The sequence below is a fragment of the Monodon monoceros genome, unplaced genomic scaffold (genome assembly GCF_005190385.1).
Source record: "Monodon monoceros isolate NGI ecotype Baffin Bay Population unplaced genomic scaffold, NGI_Narwhal_1 Super_Scaffold_10, whole genome shotgun sequence".
NCBI lineage: Eukaryota > Metazoa > Chordata > Mammalia > Artiodactyla > Monodontidae > Monodon > Monodon monoceros.
In genome coordinates this window covers 784,536-808,856 of record NW_021703766.1, presented here as the reverse complement: position 1 = coordinate 808,856, position 24,321 = coordinate 784,536, and the positions used below count along the sequence as shown (strand labels likewise).

The 24,321-nt window shown below is 64.2% G+C and overlaps 1 protein-coding gene across 6 annotated transcripts in view; it reads right to left on the bottom strand.

Moving 5' to 3' along the window:
* Nucleotides 1–24,321, bottom strand: part of CBFA2T3 (CBFA2/RUNX1 partner transcriptional co-repressor 3) — an 82,528-nt gene that overhangs the window by 9,076 nt on the left and 49,131 nt on the right. For 3 of the 6 annotated variants that reach the window (XM_029207613.1, XM_029207606.1, XM_029207638.1), the window contains exons 2-5: nucleotides 11,878–12,024; nucleotides 8,813–8,890; nucleotides 4,395–4,636; nucleotides 4,196–4,285 (exon numbers count right to left, since the gene is read on the bottom strand). In XM_029207613.1, the coding sequence (XP_029063446.1) occupies nucleotides 4,196–4,285; nucleotides 4,395–4,636; nucleotides 8,813–8,890; nucleotides 11,878–12,024 (557 nt within the window). The remainder of the gene's footprint in view (nucleotides 1–4,195; nucleotides 4,286–4,394; nucleotides 4,637–8,812; nucleotides 8,891–11,877; nucleotides 12,025–24,321) is intronic. The other 3 variants (XM_029207629.1, XM_029207621.1, XM_029207647.1) reach the window with 1 other exon arrangement.

Genomic DNA, 24,321 nt, shown 5'->3' with positions numbered 1-24,321 from the left:
GCCAGGTGCTTGGAGGTGAGGCAGGGACGCCAACGGCCAGCCTTGCTGTGTGACTCTGGGCAAGCTGCACGACCGCTCTGGGCCTCGAGTTCCTCTGCTACAGCCTGGGGATGAGGCGGGACCATGCCCCCCAGGAGACCCAGTGGTTTGGGGTTTTTCCCCTTCACCAGGCTCCCTCCTGCACTGGCATCTGGAGAACTCGAGGCGGGCTCCTCACCAGGACCTGCTGCCTGCGCCTGAGGAAACAGGCCCCAGACGACCACCCGCACGGAGAAGGAGAGTGAGGCTCAGAGGGGACGGGGAGCCCTGCACACAGTCACCACAGTGGATGAGCAGGACCCCAGCACACCTGCCGCAGACCCCAACGTGCGCTGGCTGGTCCCGCCTGCCCACTTTCTGCGGGTTCCCAGCCCAGCCTTGAATGAAGGTATCAGTGTACCCACACCGCTCTGGGCCGTCATGCGTGTCACCTCCCGGAGTTGGACACTACCACTGGGTTCCACATTTGTGGGTAAGGACACCACAGCACAGGGAGCAGAATGGCACGTGGGGGTGGGCACGGGATTCGAACGCAGATCCCACCTGTGACCACCGTGCGTAACTGCCGTGCCCTCCTGCCTCCGCCCTGCTCTAGGCCTCCCAGCGAGCACGGCAGGGCCCCGGGGGCTCGGCGGTCTCCCCAGAGCCACCGTGGGGGGATGCCGGCTGGGTGGGGGCGCAGCGGCAGGCCGCTTGGGAGGGCCAGAGTTCTAAGTATTTGTAACGAAGTGCAGTTCCCCAAGTTTCTCACGGTGTTTCAAAGCCACCTCAGCAGCCTCTCCCGCCTCTGCACCGCCAGCCCCCACTAGCGCATCCACCCAGACGTGATCAAGCAGCCAATGCGTTTTTGTCAAGCAGTGCCGGCTGCCAGGCCTGTTCTTTTCCTACTTGGATAGCTGAACAGGGGCCAGCCCGCCATCTGTCGAACACGTTAGGAGCGTGAGCTGGGAAAGGAGGTCCCGGGAGGTCCGAGGACGCCAAACATCCTCCCTCCCCCTCGCCAGCCCCTCCTCTCCTGGTGCAGCAGGGTGGGGGACAGCACGGGCCCTGGCTGGTTGCTGTTAGAGCCATGGAAACATCTGGATTCCTGGCCGGCTGGACCCAGCTGCGAGCCGGGGCCACGGGTGGAGGGCTGGCTGGGCGGGGCAGCATCTCCCAGCTTCCGGAAAGCCCCACCACTCAGCCCCGCACAGCGTTAGGCTCAGGAGAGGGTGCAGGGGACCTGGGGCCTTTGGCTGGGGGAATGGGGACCAGGGCCCAGAAGAAATGCATAGACGCTATGGGGGGCAGTGCGCATCTCCTTCCTGGGCAGCAGCCCCAATTCTGTCTCCAAGGCCTGGAAGGCCTTGCCACTGAGATGCTGGACAGACCGAGCTGGTGAATCCCAGCTCTGCCACCTGAAAGAAGGTTCCATGCTGCCCCCTTCACAGACGGGACCGGCCGGAGGGAAATCAGTGTTTGCATAAACACCCGCAGTCAGCGTTACTGGAGCAGGTGTCTCCCATTCGGTGAGGGTTTATGATGTTTCCAATGCTTTCCCAAGGACCTCCTCCACTGCCCCACACTCCACTGCAGGCCCTGTGTCTGCCCACCCTGGCTGTGCTGTGTGACCGTGGGCAAGTCACTTAACTTCTCTGACTTCTGCCTCACCTGCAGCTGGAGCTGCAAGAAGCTCTGGCTCCTCCCATCCTGGGTGTGAGGCTCCCACGAGCTTCTCATGAGTTAACTCTCCCAGTCCCACCTGAGGAGGTGGGCTGTCACACCCCAGGGACCCGGGAGGGGACTGGGAAGTGGGAGTTCCGGTTGCCCAAGGGCAGAGCTGGGTTTGAGCCGGGTGGGCTGGCCACTGCTCCTGCCTCTGCTATAGGAGATGGCACCAAGGGCCACCACATGGGTGCGCCACGGTTGGGCCTGGGAGGCCGTCAATCCCCAGGAAGGCGGTGCCCCCGCTGCTCCCAGGTCACAGGTGGGGAAACCGAGGCCACCCAGCAGGCCGGCACGCCCCCAGGCTCCCTGCGGCACTCTGTGTGCTCAAGAGGCCAGGGTCCCACGGTGAGTGGGGGGGGGGGCAGGGGCGGGGCACTTCCCAGGCAGGGCCGCGACGACTTGTCCACAAGCCCTGGGAACAGGACTGGCCACGCCCAGGAGCCCCACGTCTGGCAGACGAATGGACTGTGTCCCTGACAGCCCGCCGGCCCAGGGCCCTCACCCAGCTGCCCCAGGGCCCTCACCCAGCTGCCCCATCACCAGGAGAGCAATCGGGGCGCCACAGCTCCGACAGCCCCGTGACTGCGCTGTGGGCAGGGGGCACAGCGAGGCAGGCACTGCCAGGCCTGCGCGTCCCGTCTGGCGCCTCACTGGGGTGTGCCTGGGAGGATGCGGGGATGCCAGGGCGAGTGGGCCTGGCCGGGGCGGCGCGGGGATGCGGCGTGTTTTCCCTGCTCCTGCTCCTCTGATAAACAAGGGCAGCGGACACAGGCGGGTGGGACCTGTGCTGTAAATGTCTAATCTGACAGGATAAGCAGGCACTGTGTCCCCCACGATGGGGAGCATGGAGTCAGCAGTACGTTGAAAGCAGGGAGGAGCGGGAAGGGCTCCTGATGAATTGCAAATGACTGCCAGGTGGGCAAACCCTCAGCCCAGCTCATGGTGAGCTCAGCGGGGTGTGGGCGGGAAGGCGGGAGGAGGGAGCGGATGTGGGGTCCCCTTGCAACGAGGTGCGGGCCTGGGGCACACCCCGGGCAGGCTGGGAGGCTTGGAGCTGGAGGGATCGGGGCTCCGGCTTTGCTCCACCCCTCCACCAGAGGGGACCTCAGGGCCTCAGTTTCCCCGCCTATTAACCGGGAACAGTGGCAGTGCCTGTGCCACCCCCCCGCACCCCGAGGGCTGCTGGGGGCTCAGCAGGGGAAGCTGCAAAGGACACGTCATCTGCAGAACACCTGAAATCCCCAGATGATGACGCCCAGTGGCAGTCGAGCACGTCCCAAAGTCTTTACCTGCGTGTCTCCCCACAACCTTCCCAATAGCCTGAGAATGGTTCCCACTTCACAGCTGCGGAAACTGAGGCACAGAGGGGTGAACTAGCTTGGCCCAGGACAGTGGGGGCTAAGCGGCAGGGTTAGGGCTCGCATCTGGGCACGTCTGGTATGGCCTGTCTTCACGACCCTCTGAAAGGCAGGCCCCACCAGGGTGCAGCTGTGCAGGCGAGCATGGCCTATGGCTGGGAGCACCACCTGGGCCTGGGAAACGAGAGCCCACCAGGCGCTCCAGGGCGGGCATCTCCCAAGCGAGCTCTGTGGAACCTGACCTGAGGAGATGCGCGCCAGCAGGGGCACCCGTGGTCAAATACATTTGGGAAGCATTTCACCTCCACCCACTCTGGGAGATGTGCGACCCTCAAGGGGAGCGAAGGCCCTGAGAAGCACTGCAGGGGAGACACGGGTCTAACGCTTGTCCCCGTTTTGTGCACACACGTTGCCCAGCACCTTGTTAAAATGCAGAGTCTGACTCAGTGGGTCTGGGCTGGGGCCCGGGAACCTGCATTGCTCACACACCCTGGTGTTGCTGCCACCAATCCAACACCAACTACCGAGAGGCCCTGGTCCACTGTTTATCTTCCGTGATGGCCAAACGGCTGCCTTCCAACTGACACCCACTCAGCCATCTGTCTGCCTACCCACATGACCACCGTCTGTCCACTGTCCCCCTCCCCTCACTCCGCTCCAGGTACACCCTCGCTGCTCCTCAAACACAGCAGACACACCCCTGCCTCAGGGCCTTTGCATGTGCTGTCCCCGCTGCCTGGCTCTGTTCCCCACTCGAATGCACCCTCCCTGTAGCTCCAGAGTCTATGGCTGTTGTGTCGGCTGGCATAGAGCAGGTGCTCGAAAAATAGCTTCTCGAGCGACTGAGTGTATTGGTCACTAACATAACAGGATTGAGCCTGGGAGCTTGGTCTCCGAGCACAGGGTCGGGTGGCTGACTACTCTGGCCTGGCAGCGAGCTTGCAGGAGTCGGCCGCGACGACGGGTCAGCACTGATCCCCCCCGGGGGACAGGGGAGTCAGAGTCTCGAGAACAGTGGCTGATCTGAGCTGGCAGAGAAAAGACTCGGGGCTCCTGGGGCCCCAGCGCAGGGGAAGTGGGTTTGTCCCTACCTTCAGGAAGGGGATGACGAACGGCCGCAGCGGGAAGTTGGTGGCCTCCTGGAGCTTGGAATGGAACTCCTCGATGGTCAGCGTGGAGTTCTGGGGGGCGGGGCGGGGGGAGAAAACACCTTGCTTCAGCCCCGGGGAGAGGAGGGCAGAGACTGAGGGCTGGCCCGGCCCGGGGTCACCACGTCCCCACCCGACTCACCACGAGCCCCAGCACCAGCGTGCGCACGCGCTCCCCGATCTCCGGGGAGATGTCGCTGCCGAACTGCTGCAGGGTGGCCAGGAAGCGCTTGAGTTTGCTGAGCTGCCGCGCCCCGCAGGCTGGGGGCAGCTGCTGCATGGACAGCGCGGCGGTGCATGAGGTGGCTGGGCCATTGCTGAAGCCGCTGGGCGTGGACGGGGTGCCGCTGACGGCCGTGGGCGAGGGGCTGCTGCCGTTCATCACTGCGCGGGGAGAGGCGGGCTGAAGACGCTGCAGGGCGGCCGGGCCCCACGGACACCCTTTACAGACGCACAAACTGGGGCCCCGGCAGGGGGAGAGTACAGACGTGATCCAGGTGTGGCCTGGGCTCAGCGGCCCTTCGGCTTTGCTCTGGGCCGCGCAGTCAGGCCCTCCACACCCGGGGGACACCACGGCCGCACGCTGCCTGGCAGACACGCATCTCCTGTGAACAGGTAGAGGGGCTTCCCCACAACCGGGATCTGCGGACCCGCCCTCCTCTTCCACGGGGAGGTCCCTCATCCCCCCCTAAAGAGTAGTGACCACCCCCCCCACCACGACGGCCCAAAGCCACGCCCCAGTGCCTATGCAGGTGCCATCACCCACATGAGGGCCCCGGTGCCAGGCTGACGGGGCTCAAGGTGGGGCAGGGGAGCCTGGACCCCCGGGACAAGCGGGGTTGGATGCTGGCGGGGGGACACCGCACAGCTGCTGTCTGGGGCTGCTGCACGGGTGGACGTGTGCGCACACGGGCCCCAGCTGCGTGCGGAGGACGAGCAGGTGACCCGAGGGGCTTGCGCTGAGCTTGTGCGGGGGCCCCGGAGCAGCACTGTGGGTGCCTGTGGTGACAGACACTGGGATGCTGTGAAGGGGACCAGGGGCAGGACCGTGATCCTCAGCTGAGTCTGCCCCAGGGCCGGGGAGCCTTGCAGAGCCTGACCACCTGCACCCCACTCCCCTGCACCAGGGCCTGCACAGAGATCAGAGGTCGTGGGCTCCCAGGGCCCTCGGTGATGGCGGAGGGGGTCTGGACACGGGAAGGCTGCACGGGACCCGCACCTTCACACTCCTGCTTGCACACCCAACTCCCGCAGGCCAACTCCCGCTCCTGCGCACGTCTGTGCTCCCTACACGATCGTCCCGAAGCCCACCCTTGCCCACACCCTGCACTCCACGTACCTTCCCTCCCTCAGCAGCCCTGCACGCACCTCACACAACATGCCAAACACACGTGCACTCATGCTCGCACACACGCGTATACGTGCATGCACAGATACATAAATGCGCACACACGTGCACACACCTCACGCGTGCTTGCACACAGGCCTATATGCACTGCATGCATGCACACACGTATGTGCACATGGACCCAGTGCACAGCCCACAAAGACCTATGTACACACACACGTGCACACACATGCCCACAAGCACACCCCACATGCACACTTGCACACGTGTGCACACACGGGCACGATGCAATGTAGCCCCACGGCGCACCCATGTGCACACCCATACAGCACACATAGACGTGCACACTAGCACATGCACACGTGCAGGCGCACTTCTCACTCACTCAACTGTGGTCCCCAAGGCCCGTGCCCTGGCCCTCCCGCCTTGTCTGGCTGGGTCTGTGCAGAGGCTGTGCGCTCACGCCTCACTGGACTAGGGATCTGGGGATGCAGGACAGCTCAGAGCTGCTGTTCTCTCAGGGCCGGGTTTCTCCAGGGCTCCAGCATCTGCCGGGGCCTGTGTGTGTGGAGACGGGGGAGCAGCAGCCCCCTTCTCCGGGATGGGGATGCTGCTGGGCTCGGCTCTGGGAAGTGGCCCCTTCTGAACAGCCACAGCACAGACGGAGGGTGTGTCGCTCTGCCCCTCCAGACCACGCCAGCCCGGCTATCCTGACCTGGCTCTGGGGGGTGACCTCCGCCGTCTTGGCTTCGCCCAGCCTGCAAGGGCGGGAGCACGTGAGGTGGCCGCATGCCCATCCCTCCTCCCTGGGCCTCGACTATCCCAGGGCTTGGTTCTCCAGGTCCCGGTTGCCGGCTCCACCCGCCCCTGCAGGCCTGTGGGATGTAGCTCCCCTCCAGCCCTAGGCCTGCGCCATCCCCCTGGGAGCTGGAACTGGAGCACCCCGTTAACCCCAAGCCCGCTGTCTGGTCGGCTCTGCTTGCACCTTCAGCTTCCATGACCCGCCTGCCGGCGACACCTGCGAACGCTCCCCCCGGCCCCCCCGCCCTGAGCTGCGGGCCAGGGACCAGCCACCTAAGCCCCAGGCAAGGGGCCTCACAGTCCCTGAACAGCGCACACAGTGCTCAAGGTCGCCTCCCATCCCCCGGGGGCCCTGGCACTCCGCAGACCCTCAGAGGCAGACTAACGCAGCCCAGCCCTTGTGGGTGCAAGATAAGCACCCTGGTTGCGAGTGGACGTCCTGAACCAGCCCAGACATGCCATGTGGGCGAGATTCGGGCCCGGCCCCCGTTCCCTCATCAGCAGACGGCCCTCGGCCCCAACCAGAGGCGGGGCTTCTGGGCGGAGGACAGGGCCCTCCGTCTGCTGCATGCTCCCCCTCGCGGGACCCAGGTTATCCTTCTCCCACTGGAAGGCGCCGGAAACGCCTGACCTGATTGCTTTTACGTGTTGGGTGATGGCTCATCGATAACCAGCCCCATGTAACAGACGTTTGGAAAGCCCTGGTTGAAAGCCAGGGTTGGCGCCAGAACAGACGTGCTGCCTCTGTGTCCCGAGAGGGGGCGGGCTGCAGGCGTGGTGACCCGCTCCGCTCCTGGGGCCCGTGCCCTTCACTCGGCCCTTGGTGCCGCTTCTCCCTCCCTGGAGACACAGTGCAGGTTGAAACCTGTTTGCCCCCCTGGTCTGGGCGACCTTAGAAGCTCCTTCCAGGACCCACAGGTGGCACGCCGGCTCAGGGGTAATCCTACAGGACAGTCACTCTGGGGACTTCCTCTCGCTCTGGGATGGAAGGAGCTCCAGACACAGAACACGAAGGGTCCTGTCCCTCACCCTCTCCGAGGTGTGTCCAGGGCACCCTTGGACCAGAAGACCCTGCTGTTGTGCTAATTTTCTCTGTCATTATGGAGCTGATGCACGCACACGCACACACACACACACACACACACACACACCCTGGTCGAGACTGATGACAGCCGCTGGTGGTCACCCCAGACAGGCCGGGAGGTGGCCTGCTGCATGGGGACCTCACCGCAGCGGGGGCTTCTGGTCACTCACGGCAGAGCTGGGCCGTCGCTCGGGGTCTGGATCCTCAGGGGCTTCGAAGACGTGCGGCTATCCGTGCCTCCTGGGACCCCGCCCGCCAGCCCCTGGCCTGGCCTCCCTGTGGCGCCCTTACCCGCTTGCCCTCGGCGCCCGGTCCTCCCGGCGGCCGGCCTGCCCTCGCTCGCTGCACTCCCTCCCAGGCTGCCGGGCAGTCTCAGCAGCTTGCTAAAGAGACGCCGAAAATAACCCTCGGCCACAAGTGCTTTCATTCCCACAACAGGTGTGTTACTAAGATAGACCACACGTGTCCCGGCCGAGGTTTGGGGGCACAGCGCAGCACCCCACGGCTCCCCCAGTCCCGGGGCCTGGGCCTGGGGGGCTAGGATGAGGCACCGAAAACAGCCCCTCCCGCCAGTCCCCTTCCCAGCCTTGGTGCTGGGAATCACCATCCTCCTGTCCACACAAAGCTCACAGGCCTCACAGCACCGCAGCTCCGTGGACACGCCAGGCCCTAGATGATGCCACACCTGGGTTTACATCGGGCCGCTCCAGATGGGCGAGCCCGCTGCGCTTGCTGGCTGACACACACTGCCAGCATCGCCCCATGAGAGCCTCGCCGGAGGGCATCAGCTGCGGCTTGGGCACCTGGACGGGAACGTCCACTAGTGACCAACATCTGCCGAGCACCCCGCGTGGGCCAGGCTTCATGCTGCCGTGGCCCAGGGCTTCGTGTGATCACCCTTGGCGCGGGCTCCATAACTTTCTTTCTACAGGTGGTGGTCCCTGCCTGTGGACACTGTGCCTGGAAGGGTAAGCGTGGGGTCTGCCCCAGGCTGGGGTTTGCCCTTGAGATGGGCTGTGGACTGGCCACTGACATCTGACCTTCTTGCAACTGTGGGACCTGCCTGACTCGCCCTGTTCTGAGTTGGGGAAAAGGAAGCTGAGCGAGGCCATCCGCCTGCCTGAGGCCACAGAGCGCGTGAGCGGCAGGGCTGGGTGTGAACTCAGTCTGTGACTTGGGGATCCTGGCTGCTCTGCTCTCCTGGGTCTGTCCCTTGGGATCCATCCCCTAAGAGAGGCCTAGCCCGGCAGATGCAGGGGTGCAGGCAGAGCAGTGGGCGCCGGGTGAGGACCTCCCGGGAGGCCGTGGTTTTTGTTATTTTACTTACAAAGACAGACCATAGACCATTTTAAGCAGCCATGAAAACGGCCGTGGGGCAGAGACATCGCAGGCCCGTCCTCTCGATCTGTAAGCAAAATAAGAAAAGCACGCTGTGAGGAGGGAGGCCGGGCACCGGACGCTGCCCTGGGGGGCGTCTACAGTCGGCCCCTCCCCTGCCTCTCGACAGCGTTTTGGGGATTGGGACTCTGTCACCACCTTGGGCCAGTCCACAACCTTCTCTGGGCCTCAGCTTCCTTCTCTGAAAAATGGGCTGGATCAGGGGATGTCTTAGGGCCGTTTCTGGTGGGAACATCTGGGGCTCCACAAGGATTCTGGCACCTCCCTGGGTACGGGTGGGACACCCTGGCTCTTAACAGCTGTGTTTCTGGAAAGCGCCTGGTGACCCCACTCGGCACCATCCTCAGGGACCCGTAGCCCAGGTGATGGGCTTGAGGTCAACAGACAAACCAACGGTGGTTCCGAAACGAAGCCCAGGTCTGAGCTGCCGTGAAGGGCAGAAGCACCAAAGAGGAAGAGAGATTTGATTTGTCTGAGCTGGAGTTAGTAGGCAAAAGCCGCAAGGAGACAAGCTGTAGCACTGTCAACAGAGACTGAGCCCCCCGTCACAGGGGGTAATCAAGGGCAGGATGGAGCGCTAGCCCCTTAAGGGTCCTCCCAGCTGCCGAGCAGCTCCTTACATCCCTCCCCAGAGTTCTCTCAGCCCTCTGCCCCAGTCCCGAGCCACACCACAGCTTCAACTCTAAAATGAATTCGTGTCCAGGGCAGTCACCAGGCAAGAAGAACCACAGCCCTCAAGCCATGGCTCAAGGTCAGTCTCTGGTCAGCTTGGCTCGCAGGCCGGTCCTGGGGAATCTGGGGAGGCTCTTGGCAAGAATCCACAGGGAACGCAGGGGCTCCGTCTACTCTGGCTCCCATCAGCAGGTGCACAGAAGTGGTTAACCACCCTGCTTTCAGGGAATTCGTGGGTTAGGGAACAAATCTGAGGCCACCTTGGAGGAAGCCTGACACTTAAGACAAAAGCCCCCAGCAGCCAGATAGCACTAGGCGTCAGCTTAGGAAAGAAAGACGCTCTTGTCTCTCATAACCTCCATGCTCTAAACGGAGCCGGGACCCCAACGAGAAGGGACGGACCCTGAGCCACACGCAGGCTGCCACCCGCACGTCTGTTCGCAGGCCTCACGGAGGCGAGCTGGTGGTGTCAGCTGACCCCAGCCCAGTCCACAGCCTGGAACATCTGGTTCCCAGACCAGCACTGTCTGGAACACGGGCTCCTGGACTGGGAAGAAAAGCAGGCCAGGGAGTCGCACCCACGAGGGTCGGGGTCCCCGGGTCGGAGCCCTCGACCAGACCCTCAGATGGTCTGCTGGTCTCTCCTGCTTGGAACCCGGACAACAGTTGTGGGGCACGTCATCTTCCCAGGGGGAGCTGCTGTTGCCCCGTCAGGAAGAACTTTTCCCGCCCGGGCTGAGCGTACGTGGGGGAAGTTTCGCCAGGCTGGAGCCTCCCCTCTCCACCCACGAGGCCGCACGGGGAGGCAGCGGTCAGTGGACGGAGACCGGCCTGCGGCTCAGCCCGAGGTGAGGACTGACTCTTCTGGAAAAGAGGGAGGGGTGACAGTCCCCGGGCGAGAAGAGTGAATGAGACAAAGCACGGCCACCTCTGGCCACTCCCGTGCGGCCAGTGCAGGCTGTGCACCCAGGATGGCGGAGGGCAGGGCCCCGGGGCGGGAGGCAGGGCCGGGCCCACCCCAGTCTCCGGCACATGTGGGGACCCTCACTCAGACCGACCCCGGGGGGACAGAAGCTGGAACATTCTGTGCCAAGCGATGTGTGGGGAGGGGTGCTTGGCCATTAAGCTCCTACTGTGCAGGGGTCGCCCTGCTTTCAGGTGGCTGCTCCTGGGAGCAGGTGGTGTTGCCCCATCTCCCAACAGAGACCAGCTCACAGCCAACATCCTACAACAAGGGGCCCAGCCCGACCTCCTTCTCCAGGTGGGGGCCGCTGCCTGGCCTCGGAGGGCAGAACCAGTACCCTTCACGCCCAGGAATAAAGGCTCTGAGCAGAGCCCAGGACCCCAGGTGGGCGGAGTGGAGCCCGATGAACCCGGTGGGAGCCAGGGGCCACCAGGCCAAGGCATTTGAGGTTCCTGCCCCAGAGACGGGCTTCATTAGGGTTTCAAAGCCTGGGGAAGGGTCCCCCGGTGTGGGGCTTTCTGGCTTCTGAACATGTGGGTGGGGGAGGCACGTGGACTGCCTGCCAGAAACACCTAGGACACACTGCTGAGACCTTGGTCGAGGGGACAGGGAACAGTGTCCCCCACACCAGCCCAAGCCGGGGGTCTCCTTCTCAACTGCTCTGACTCAAAGGACCGGGGCTCAGGTGGTGGCTGTGGATTCCGAAGCCCACCCAGACCCTCTGTGTGTGCCGAGATGCTCAATCCAGGGCCCAGGGCCAGCGAGATTCCACCTGGGGGTCAGGTCTGCCCACCACGTTGCTGGCAGCCGAGGCCCCCCTGACCCCAGCTCCTGGCCCACCCACACACCCGGCTCAGGCCTGGCCGCAGAGCTCCTCCAAGGCCACAGCTGCCTCCAATGGGCCCTCCAGGGCGTGCGGGCCCAAAAGGATTCACCCACATGCAAGTGACCTGTTGTGTGACCATGGGGAAGCCCTCATCCCTCTCTGAGCTCCAGTATAGCAGCTAACCTTGACAGAATGCTCACCATGTGCCCAGCGTGCTAAGAACTTCTAACTCACTCGCCCTCACAGCAGCTCCTTGAGGCAGGGGCCATGACCAGCCCGGCTTTACAGATGAGGAACGCCAGGCCCAGAGAGGTTAAGAAGTTTGCCCAAAGCCTCACAGCTACCAAGCAGAAGAGCTGGGACCCGAACCTCAAAGCTTGGGCCCTGACCCATGATGACATCCTCCTCTTAAAGGCCCAACAGGGGCGTTTACAGGTCCAGGATGGAAGCTCGGACCTTAACGGGCTCGAGGGACCCCCGGAGGTGCCTCTCCCCGCTGCGCCCCTCGGGGCCGGGCCCTGGGGTTACTCACTTGTGTGGGGTGTGAAGGGGGGGTGTCGCGTGGCCCCCTGGGATGCGGCGGGCGGCGGGGGCGGCATGCTGGGGGGCGTGGCCTGGGGCTGCGTCTTCACCTCGGCTGGAGAGCCAGGCATCGCGGAGGCCTTCTCCTTCCTGTCCGCTGTGGGCGCCATGGCCACCGGGGTGGGGGAAAGGAGAGAGAGACAGAGAGAGAGAGAGCACGGGTGAAGCAGGCCGAGGGGCACAGGGGTCAGTGCCGCCCAGCCCCACCTGGTTCCCGGCTAAGGGCCCCAGCAGCTGGACGTGGGCCTATGTTGCTGGGGGCCCAGGTGGGTGACTCCCAGATGGCCCCCAGGTAGCTTCTGGCTCTGCCTACAGAGCCCGTCCCAGGCCCCGGCCTGCCCCACATAAGCCCCAGGTGTGCTCACAGGTGGCTGACATCCCACCCACCTAGGACCGGAGAGCAGGCTTGGGTCGGCCCATTTCAGGTGGGCTGGAGGGTGTAGCTTTCAGAACTCTGGCCAGCCAGAGCCGGGCTGGAGTTCTCACTGTGGAAGTGGCCCTGGGGGAGGCTGGATTGTCTCTCCTGCAGACCAGGGAGTCGGGCGGCATCCCCCAAGCCTGCGGTACCCCGACTCTGCTTGCATCAGCCCCTCCTGGAGGACATGTACAGACAGCCTCCCCACCCCCATTCCTGAACTCAGCAGGTCCGGAGCGGGCCTGAGACTCCGCACTTGTAACAGGCTGCCAGGGAGGCCCCCGGGGCCGCAGCTGCCCAGGTATTCTTTGCAGGTGGAGGGGGGTGAGCCTCTGGGCCTCCCCCCTCCATCTTAGCTCAGGGTCAGCCAGCACCAGGGCAGGCCGCCGAGACCCGGGAGCAGCGGCTGGGATTGTGGGTGGGCGTCCCCGCCTGTAACGAACAGGCACAGCCCACGTCGCCCCAGCCACTGCTCGCCCTGCTGACACTGACGGAGTCTCCCGGGGGCCAGGGGGCCGATGGGGCCAGGCTTGACACCTGTCAGCCATCACCAGGACTACAGCTCTGTCCCTCTGCCTCTGCCCCTGCCCATCCTCCCCTCCCAGGGGTCCCGCACGATCTGGGCAGACGTGGAGACGCACATGCACCCGGGCAGCCACCTCCGTGAACAGCGATAATGCTAATGAACGGCATTTACCGCTACCTGTGCCCCAGACCGTGCAGACCTCCCCTCATCGCTCCCACATCCTCCTTTACAGAGAGGAGATGCCCTCAGCACTCCAGGGCCCAGGGGGTGAGAGCAGAGAAGCCCCCTCCCCACCGGGCCCCACGGAAGGGGGAAGCAGCCGCTCACCAGCAGCCACCCGGCCTCGCAGCACCTGCTGTCCACTCAGCTGGCCTCCCTCCCGCCGGGCGCCCTGCCCCCCAACAGCCCGTCTGTCAGGAGGCTGACGGCTTGGCACACGTGTGCCACAGCTGTGGGGGCCCGTCAACGCCACGCCTGGCTACGGGGCTGGCGGCCAGTCCCCAGTGACAACCAAAGAAGGAAAACGTGGCCAGCGCCGTGGGCTCCAGGCCACCTCTGTGGGGTGCAGCCCCATCCTGGCCAGCCCTTCATCTGACCAGGCCACCCTGGGGCAGGCAGTCCCGCCAGCAGGCCAGGGAGGGCGCTTAGGGTGCCAGACTGGGACGTCTGGGATGCAGGGCCTGGTCGGACCTTCCAAAGCCCTTCCACGTTGGGGCTTCACTGGAGCATCACGGGTGGAGCAGACCAGAGAAGTGGATGGAGAGAAGCTGGCGGGAGGGGGCCATCAGGGAGGGTGGACCGAGTGTGCCCGCGATGACGAGGGTGCCACATCGCAAGGAGTCTTGCGCCCACCCCACAGATGCCTGCCGGGCCTGTGGACGGAGCGGGCAGTGCCCTGCTGGTGCCCGGAAAGCAGGCCCGAGGCCGTCCACTTACAAAGGAGACACACACACGCTCCTGGAAGATGACAGTCGTGGCTCCTGTTCCCAGGAAACCCTGTGAGGGGGACGCTGCTGCCAGCCCTGTTTTACAGGCACAGAGAGGTGCAGCCATCCACCAAGGGCACACAGCACGTATGGTTTGGGTGGGTCTGCAGGGTTCCAAGGCCTGGTTGACATCAACGCGAACTCTCCTCCTTGCAGGAGAGGCAGCAAACCCAGGTGGATGGAGGTTCTGGGCTGGCTGGGTGGGGGCACCCCTGCGGCTCTCCCAGGTCCCACCTCCAGCCCTGGGTCCTGGGTCCCCAAGGGCCGTGCACAGTGGAAACCCCACAGGTCTTGAATCTTGTTTGAGTCTGGCTCTATTGCCTCCTGGCTGTGTGACCTAGGGCCAGTCACCTCACCTCTCTGAGCTGACCCTGTAAAGGCTGACAGCAAAGCTCTCAGTGAAATTCGGTCACGGTTTACGGAGCAACTTGTGTGCCGGGACCCTGCTCTGGAGGCTGCCCTCGGCACACACCCCAAGCCATAAAGCAGAAGGTGACAGAGCCCCTCGGGGAAGAGCAGAGGTGGTGTGGAGACCGCGAGCGACAGCAATTGTGGTCCAGGGACAGAGAACACAAAGGCAGCAGGGAGTGTGCAGGGCCTCTAGCTGTGCAGGGAATCGACAGGAGGCTGGCTGGGCCGGGCTGGTGGGCAGCAGGGAGCCAGTGACAGTTCTGCACAGCATCCAGTAGACGTCATCTCTCCTGCCTGAAACCCTCCAGCAGCTTCCCCTGCATGTGGGGCTTCCCAGGGTCCTACCCCCCGGCCCGCTCCCACGACACCCAGAGCCCCAGCTCCGAGCCCTCACACCCCCCCGACCACTCCCCCTTCCCTCCTGGGGGTCCAGCTCCGACCTCATGTCCTCAGGAGAGGTGTCCCCACATGAGACATGAGGGTCTCTAGCTCCCCTGGAACGTGACCCCCCGAGATGACCTTGTTTCCTGGCTCACCTGTCACAGGGTTTCTGGCTGGGCTGGCACTTCTGGAAGGCCGGCCACGAGAATGAGGTCACCACCAGCAGCCCTCCTAGAGGAGGGGTCTCCCTGCTCAGGGGCCAGAAGGGGCAGGTCGGGGGGTCCTGGCTGCCCTGGCTCCAAGGTGGGCCGACACGGGGGCTGCTGAGGGGCTGTGGACACACCCACAGCTCACCCTGCACTCTTGTCTTCCTTGGGGCTGGCCAAGCGAGGACAGCAGGGTGCGAGGGAGCTGAGTCCCACCCTCCTGACGAGTGGCTGCCTCTGAGCCAGCATGGATCAGAGGAGGAGGAGAAGCGTTCTTAGTGGGGGGCCGAGCACCCACCGTGGTCACGCCACCCGCGGTGGCAGCTATGATTACCGTCCTCTCGCCACCTCTGCACCCCTGAGCTGTGTGTGGAGCCCTGGTCAGCCCGTGCTGGAGCCAAGCCTGCCCGCCTGCTGGCCTGCGTGGCCTGAGGGCACACGGCTAACGACCTGCCAGACAGGCAGCCTCACTCTCCCAGGAGCCGGCTTCCTGCCCATCCCCTTTCAAGGGCCCGCGCCAGCCAAGGGCTGCTCCCTCACCCCCTAAGACCCACTGCGAGGCTCGGACCCCCGAGGGCTGTGGCACAACCTTACTGCCCATCTGGCAGCCTGGGTAGGGCCGTGTAGGCAGGACCCTGCACCCACAAGCCAGCACGAGCAGGAGCTGGCCAGGACGTGGGCGCCTGGGGAGGGGCCCGCTGTTGGGTGCTGACTGCTGGGGGCCGGTGAGGGGGCAGCTCCCACCCCCGCCAAGGCTGCGGCAGGGGGGACGTCCCGGCAAGTTCCAGACTCCGCCCAGAAAACCTGGGCCGGCCTTGTGGGGCAGCTCTTCCCCCCTCCCCCATTCTCAGGTACCTCTGCCCCCAGCGTCCACTCCCAGGGGTCCTCAGCCCCGGGGGAAGCCAGGCCCCGTGTGCTGCACGTCCACACGGCATCTCATTGGATCCTCATGGCCCCCCCAGAAGGCGCTGTCAGAGCCCCTGTACCGTGGCATCCTGTGCCCCGCCTATGAGAGGCACTGACCCCATCCATGGGACCCCGGGCTCAAACGGTCCCCCTGCACCCACCCCGGCTCTGCGTTTCCCCCACTCCTGATTCTAGGGTCATTGGGGGTCCTCAGCCCGAGACCCTCCACCCAACACCAGGGGTCCTCCTACACAAGCCCCCCTTTAGGGAGCTCTGATCTAGCAGGTCGGTTATGGGGCCCAGGCAGCTGAATGTATGTCAAGTTTTAAGTTCCTTGTTTCTTATGAGATTAATATATAAATAACAGCTTCCCCCATGACGGCTTAGCACGTGCCCCTCATGCCTCAGCTTGCCCACCCCTCATGCCTCAGCTTGCCCACCCCTCAGGACCCCAGGGACCGACTTCGACTAAGAATTCCATGCCCCTGCTCGAGGACACACTGCACCTCAATAGCAGCCCCAGGAGGCAGGTCCTGCCATCGCGCCCATTTTATAGATGGGGAAACTGAGGCTCGGGGAGGACAAGTGACTTGCTCAGGGTCTCAAAGCCTGAGGGCAGCAGGGACCGAGCCTGGGGACTCTCCATCAGAGCCTCAAGCCCCCGCGCCCTGCAATCACTTGGGAGATTAGAAAGTTCTGAAGCCAACCCAGGGCTCCCTGCATGGGCCGACCAGAACACGGAAAGGGCAGCTGCCTGGGGTTTGAGGCCGGGGCAGGTTCATTGCTCTGAGTCAGTGGGTAATGCCCTGGGCTCCCTGACTCTGGGGCAGGGGAGCACAAGGACCACCTTCCCAACTCCTCGGGCTCTTTCCAGATGTTAGAGCTCCAGGGAGGAAGAATCGGGCCGGCCACAGCATCCCTGTCCCTTCCCCAGCCCCGTCAGCAGCCAGGGGCCAAGCCAGCAGCCACGGTAGCCCCAGAATCCCACACAGAAATGAAGTGGAAGATGGGGCGGAAGCGGAAGACACGTCTGGGCTTATCCCCAACCGGGGCTCCCCGCCAGCTCTCCTGGAGTCCCGCACAGCGCCTTGAGCAGAACGGCGGCCCTTGTGCTGCCAGGTGGGAGACATCTCTAGGGGTGCCAGACCCCGCACCCATGGTCCTGGCTCAGAGGTAGGCAGACAGGGGCGAGGGGCCCAGCCAGTGACTCGTGACCCTCTCACAGCCCTCGGAGGCAGACGGTGCTCTGCTCCAACCTACGGATGGGGAACCGAGGCACAGAGAGGCTAGGTGACCTGCTCTGTTCACACAGCTGAGAAAGGGCTGGAGGCGGCCCCAGAGTCTTACCACCTGCCCCGAGGGCTGCCGCTGGAGGTGGTCCCCATCCAATCTTCTTCTAACTGTCCGTCCCCCGCTCCCCACCGCCCCATTCCGATCCTGTAGGGCGGGGGGTGGTCCCCGCTGGTGGCACCCAGTGAGCTGGAGGGTGAGACGCGAGCGGCCCCCCTCGGGGCTGGACTTCCTCCCCTGGCCTCTGTCGCAGCCCCACCCACTGCCCCGCACTCCCAGCCCTCGAGAACATTCCCAGACCCCTGCGGCGCTCCCCAGGGCCCCTGGGAGACCCTGCGTCTTTCCCAGACCGCAGCTCCAGTTCCCACTGCACGTCACTAATCTGTTGACACAGGAAGCTGCTCTCTGAGGCCAGGCGCAGCCGGCGGGAAAGAACGTTGAGTGTGCGGAACAAGCCACCCCATCCATCACTGCCCTTGCCTCCTGTGTTCCCAGCCCGCCCTGCCCGTCTGAGAGCTGGCCACAGCCCAGCGCTCCCAGCCCTGGGGTTCTAGAACCCTCCACGGGAGGGGGGCCACGAGCACCGGCACAGCCCATTCCCCATCCGTGCGCCGCAGAAACAGCGGGCCCCGCTTTGATCTTTCGTGCTCTGATTCTGCCGTTACCTCATTTGACCCTCATAGAAGCTGCAGGAAGTGGGAAGGTGGGCCGGTACCGACGGGTAACAGCTACGGTGACAGAGTCCGGACTGCGAGCCAGGCCTGAGCTGAGCAGCCACACGGGTCCCCCGGCCTGGGACATGGCAGATGGGGAGACCGAGGCTCAGGGCCGAGGCCACTCTCTCTGTGGGGTCTCGGGACGCGACCTGTGGCGCACCCACACCCAGTCCCTGGCACTGACCCGCAGGCAGGCAGGGCTCCCCAGGCCCGTGGGAGGCTCGGCAGGAGGCCTGCACCCTGAGGAGGAGCCCTGCGCCTCGGACCCTCCCCTGCGAGCGGGTGGCCCCTGGGCACACTGCCCGGCCTCAGCCTCCACAGCTGTAGGTAGGGGACGAGGAGGGAGCCCCACTGGGCCCGGCTCTGAAGTGCTGGCCTCCGCCCTGGGCCGGGCAGCTGGCCGAGGTTCTGAAGCTCCTGCCGAGGTGGACCGGACGCTGGACTTTCTTGGAGGCAGAGGGGCGAGCTGGCCCCTGACACACGTTTCCTAAGAGCATTACCAGGTGGCCCCCTGCCCCTCGGCCGGCATCCTGAGAGTGCCCCAGGACCCTCTGTGAGTGGCCGTCCCCTCTCTGCCCTCACCTCTCACGCTCTCCTCCACGCCTTTGCCCAAATGCGACGATCTTTCTCAGCGAAACCAAGTGCCCAAAGTAGGGCCAAGCACACAGTAGGTGCTCCACAAATGCTGTGGAGTCAGGACCAAGGGAACGGGGAGATGGTCCACGGACAGCGGGACGGTCATAGCCTCGCCAGCCCCACAGGCTCCCTTTCGGCAGACGCCAGTCCTGAACCCCCAGCCCAGAGCCTCGGCCAGAGACTGGAGGGGAACCTCCCCGGTCAGGTGTCCTCTGGAGCCCCGTCCTCCGTCCTCGGAAGGCCTGCGGGCAGGGCAGCAGCTGGCTGGTGTCAGGTGTCCCGGGAAGAGCCCGAGGTGTCCCCAGCGAGGGCACACAGCCACCCGTCCCCGGCGCCTCCGGGCACACTCTGTCCTGCTCAGGCCAGACTCTCCCAGGAGGATCGCAGTGTCCCATCCCCACAGACATCCTGCCCAGGGCGGGGCAGCCCATCCATCGGGGCCCAGCCTGGGCTCCCGGGACCCTTCATCCCACACCAGCCCTCGAGGAAGACGCCGCTATCACCCCGCTTATGGATGGGGACAGCAGGGCCCAGAGTCACAGTAAGCGAGGTGCCTCCAGGGTCCAGGCCCCCTATTTCCTTTCCCATCAGGTCCAAACTGTGCGTGTGACATTCGGGGCCCGCACGGCCTCATCTCCGTGTCCTCCAAGGCCCCGACGGCTCCCGAGTGCCCACGCTCTCTCAGGCTCCTCCTCCGCGTGGCAGAGCCCTAGTCCGGGTGGATGTCGCTGCCCGCTGACGCGATGAGGAAATCGAGGGGTTGGAGGTCGGGGTTCACGCCAGACCACAGCTCAGCGAGGCTGCAGAGTCCTCTGACTCTGGCACCACTGGGTCCCGGCCAGGGTTTCCCTCCCTCCTTCCCTTCCTTTCTTCTTACACCCCCTATTACACCACCGCTATGAGCCCCAAGGCCCCTTCTAACTACCAACAGCCCCCGACCCCCCACAAGCACAGAGGAGACAGAAGCGGGTGTGTCTGTGGGGAAGTCAGGCAGCGCACGCTGAAGTCCACGGCTTCAGGGCGTCCCTCGTGGGCAGCACCCGCTCGAAGACGTGCCTGTGTGTCAGACACGGACACCGTGGGGGCCCTTGGACCCCGGTGCAGCGTGGTCGAGCACGGGCACCGTCCCCCAGCAGTGACAGCTCGTGGAGGTGGGAGCAAGGTGCCTCGGCCCTCCTGAGCGCCGGGCGCCCACGGGGTCCCGCTGCATCCACACGAGGGGTGGACGTTGTTCTGCTTACGCGGTCCCAGGCAGGTTTCTGGCCTTATGACCGTCAGGCAGGACCTTGGAAGCCATGAGAGACGCGGGCGATGCTGGCGGTGCAGGCAGGTCCTTCCGGAAGGCCGGCCCCGAGCACGCCCTGGGGACAGATTCACCTCCTTCGAGGCCACTGACCACTGCACACTGGCTGCTGTGGGGCCTGGGCAAGGTGGGACAGACCCACTGCCAGCGCGCAGAGGGGGCGGCGGGACAGCGGGGGCAGACACCTCTGCTTAGGTAGCTCCTGCCCCCAGAATGCCCTCCCCTCCCCTCAAGGCTTCCCGGAGGGTGGGTGGGGGGTTTCTCTCCTGGACCCTGGGGGTCTCGAGCAAGCCGGGCAACCGCCTGAGGGCTAACGTCCTGGAGCAGGAAGAGGGGCACAGGGACCCTCCCAGAACCTCCCAGTGGGCGCGTGTGGGACAAAAAAGGGAAAAGCTAGGCCTGCACCCCAGGAAGCAGCCGTGTTTCAGAGGGGCCTGTGACCCCGCCGGACGGGGCTCTCAGGCAGAGGCGGAGGGACTCGGGGGGCTCCAAGGACATGGGGTGACCCCTCACATCAAGATGGGCGGGTTTGACCAGGAGGCTGACCCCTCCCCACCCCCTCCAAGGCCAAGGTCAGGGGACGGCTTGTCTTTGATCCCCAATGCTCTGCAAAGCAACGAGAATTCTGGGGGGCGGGCAGCCCTAATGAGTCCCAGGAGCTGGAACTTGGGCCGCTTCCCACATCTGGTTTCAATCAAGGTCTCCACCGACCGACGAACCAGTAATAATATACACAAGGATTAGTATCTTCCCTCCCTTGGTCTGGGCGGCCCTCCCGCCCCCGCTGGCGCTCCAGCCACGTCCCTTGGATCCTCCCGCGTGGCCCTTCCCGGTCCTGGGGTCTGACCGGGAGGGCTGTTCCTCTGTGCATTGCTGCTGCCGCCGCCGCCCTTCCCGCTGCAGAGCGCTTAGCCACCCCGGCCGGGCTGCCTCCAGGGACCCTGTGACCACCGGGCCTGTGGGTGACAACAAGGTCACCCGTTGCCATGGCAACAATACTGGGCTGGGAGCCAGGAAACCTGGGTCCCCCATCCTGCTCTGTGACCGATTTTTTTTTTTTGTTTTTTGCGGTATGTGGGCCTCTCACTGTTGCGGCCTCTCCCGTTGTGGAGCACAGGCTCTGGATGCACAGGCTCAGCAGCCATGGCTCACGGGCCCAGCCGCTCCGCGGCATGTGGGATCTTCCCGGACCGGGGCATGAACCTGTGTCCCCTGCATCGGCAGATGGACTCTCAACCACTGCACCACCAGGGAATCCCCGACTAACTGTGAATCCATTAAATCACCCCAGCATGGCTCTGAGCCTCAGTATACCCATTGGTAATATGGGCCCGTAACTCCCTCTTCTCAGGTCGGGTGTGGTCTTAGAAAAGGAAGCGTAAGGAGCAAGGCCACTGTGGCTCCTGTGTCGGGGAGGTTCCGGGTGGCCTCCCTCCACCCCCGTCTCAGCCTCTCGGCCGGAGTGTCAGCGGTTTTTCTACCTGAGGTCTCGGTTTTCTCACCTGTGAGATGGGGATGAGAGCAGAGCCGCCCCGTAGAGGCTCGGAGGGACGGGACATGCTCAGCCAGAGGCGCCTTCTAAAGGCCCGTGGGCCTGGGCACCAGGCGCGGGCACAGCTCTGATTTTAAACGGGCTCCCTTTTTCTGGGAGCTGCGTATGTGCCTGGGTGCCAAGACCCCCTCATCCTGACAGAGCCCTGATGTGTAAGACCCGAGTTACAGATGGGGAAACTGAGGCACAGGGCGCGTGCCCGGGGTCACACGGCCATAATGCAGCAGATCCCACACGTGCAGCCCTCTGGCTGACGACCCTGCTGGTCGCAGGAAGGGTCCCTCACTGTGGACCCTCGGAGCCTGCCCAGAGGGGTGGCGGTGAGCCTCTGTCTGGGGGTGGGGTGGAGGGTCCACAAGAGAATGTCCTGCTTCTCAGGGCAGCCCCTCACAGCCTCAGAGGGGGCACTGCGGTGGCCAGGCTGCCCCCCGCCTCAGCAGGGGCTCATGAATCCCACTGGTGCTGAGAGGAAGCCGTCTGCTTGGACGGGAGTTTCCCTTCTACCACCGAGATGCTGTGAAACTGGGCCAGACACAATCTCCCCACTGTGCTCCAGCCCAGGGGTCACCTCAGGAGCGGTCCAATCTCCCCTTTGTTCTGGCTGCACGCCCCCAGGCTGGGAGACCCCGTCCCAGGTACTCCTGTGCGGCCGCAGGGCCTCCGCACCTGCTGGGACGTCCCCCACGTCCACACAAGGCTGCCTCCTCATGCTCACTCAGGATTGGGTCCCAATGTCCCCCCTTAAAGGAGCCCTCCTAGCCCCCACCCCTGCCCTCCCTGCTGCATCACGCACTTTATCTCCTGTGGAGCACCTGTCAGCACCCGCAATGGTGGTCCGTGCGGTCCCCGTGTTCACCACCCCTCGCCCCAAGGACACGGGCCTCGTCTTTCCGTGCACTGCTAACCCCAGACCAGCACCGACGCCTGGTGGTCAGTAAGATGCTCCACAAAGGTGTGCCGGCTGACCTGTGAGAAACCCAGAGCGGCCCCACCTGCCCTCGTGCTGCCTCGGCCCCCTGCCCAGCCCGTTCATGTTCACGTTCGAGAGCTTGGTGGCTGTGGCCGGAGAGCCTGGGCGGAGCTTGGCTTGGGACCTGCCCCGCCCAGCGGCCCCAGCATGTAGTGCCCCTGTGTGTGGGGGGGGCGGGGGGGACCGAGGAGCTGTTCTGAGCCTGCCCCACAGCAGTAAAGCTTGGTCGTGGCTGCCTAAGACACCCGCCACCTGCGGGGGTGGACGGATTGCAAAACGGCCTCAATTCTCGCGCCCCCCCCCCGCCCACTCACACCCCTTGCAATGTGACTGCAGCTCTTTCCACCCAGAGATGGAGTCGATTTCCCTGCGCTTGGATCCGTGCTGGTCCTGGGAGTCGCTCTGGCCACTAGGGTGCGGCAGAAGTGACATCAGCCGGTTTGAGCCGGACACCAGGCGGTCAGCTCCACTTGCTGTCCTGTCGAGCCTGCTGGAGGCGAAGGCTCACAGGGGGCAGGGTCGGCCCAGCTGGGGGTCCAGGCGCATGAGGGGCCCGGCCACACTCAGCAGAGCCAGGAGCAAGGCCAGCCAGGACCAGGACCTCACGCATGAGCCGCCCAAAGACTATAAGCCAGATGAAGGTGGCTGTTTTAAGGCACTACGTTTTGGGCAGTTTGTCACCCAGCAATAACTAACAGGTACACACTGGTACTTAGAACCACAACATTTTGGAGCTGGGAGGGCCCTTAGAGACCCAAGGATCAGATGTCACAGGGGCAGGTTCCAGCTGGACCAGGGTTCCTGCCCCTCTGCTCCCTGTTCTGGTGGAGACGTCTGGGCTCAGGTGAGCAGGCCACCCAACGGACCACGTCTGAGGACATCATCCGGCCCAGACAGCGACCTGCAAGGAAGCTCGCCACGGCATTGCTTGTGAGGGGGATAAGCCCACAGGTGGCAGGTCAAACACATCCTCCACCAGGGGGACCCTACGGAGCCTGAAATCACACGGTGGGTACTTTCACTCAGGAAACCGCTTTTCCGTGCCCACAAGCCTGAAGCACTGCACACACAAGGCACAGCGGTTTGCTCTGAGGCAGGGAATCAACAGAAGTGCAAACAGCCGGGCATCGGCAGCAAAGGACAAGAATACTCACTGGCCACTGTCACAGAGGCCCATCGATAGGTCAAGGGGCAGAGCCACACGGCAGAATACCATGCAGCAAGGAAAAAGGACACGTGTAACCCCCGGCACCAGCACGGACAAGTGTCACCAACGGGAGGCTGAGTACATGACACCAGACCCCAAAGGGGACGGGCCATGTGATTCTACTTACATGAAGTTCAGAAGCTGGCATTAGGGTCAGGGTGGTAGTCCTGCGACAGGCAGGGACGGGGAAGGGCTCGGGGCCTGGGGCACGTCGGGGAACGTTGCCTGGTATCTGCACAGTCTGTGAACACTCCCACATACACTTTTCTGTGTCTGTGCTGTACTTCAAATACCCGATTACTAGCAAAAATGGTGCCCCAGGATACCACCTAATAATAAGGAAAATCAAAAGAGGTGGAAACACGTGAAACTCCATCTTGTAAATAAACACACGTGCAGAAAAAGGACGAGAAACAAAAGGTGACCGTGGTTCCTGGTAGAAGGCTGGTCAGAGCCATTCTGTCTGTGTCTGTGTTTTCAAGAGGGGTCTGGGGGTTTGGTTGGAGCGAGGAGGCCAGAGCTGCCGCCAAGCGCAGATGCCCCAAACAAGGAGGGGGGCGAGACTTCCTTCTTGGACCAAGCCTGGGATGGTCACAGAGCCAAGTCCACGGCGCCCCGGCGCTGAGCGGAGTTCTGAGGCGGCGAGGGTGGAGAGCTCACAGCAGCTGGAATGGAAACCCTCCCTGCTGTCCGCCGGCCGCAAACGTGATCCAGATGTCCCCCGGCTCGCCCCGCGGCTGGCGCACAGAGGGAGCACATTCCTCGCCCAGCTGTCCGGGCTGCGCAGCCAAGAGCAGCTCCTGAGAGCTGAGGGGGAGGCGCCCGCCATCTGGGCCGCCTGCTGTGTGTGTGTGTGTGTGTGTGTGTGTGTGTGTGTGTGTGTGTGTGT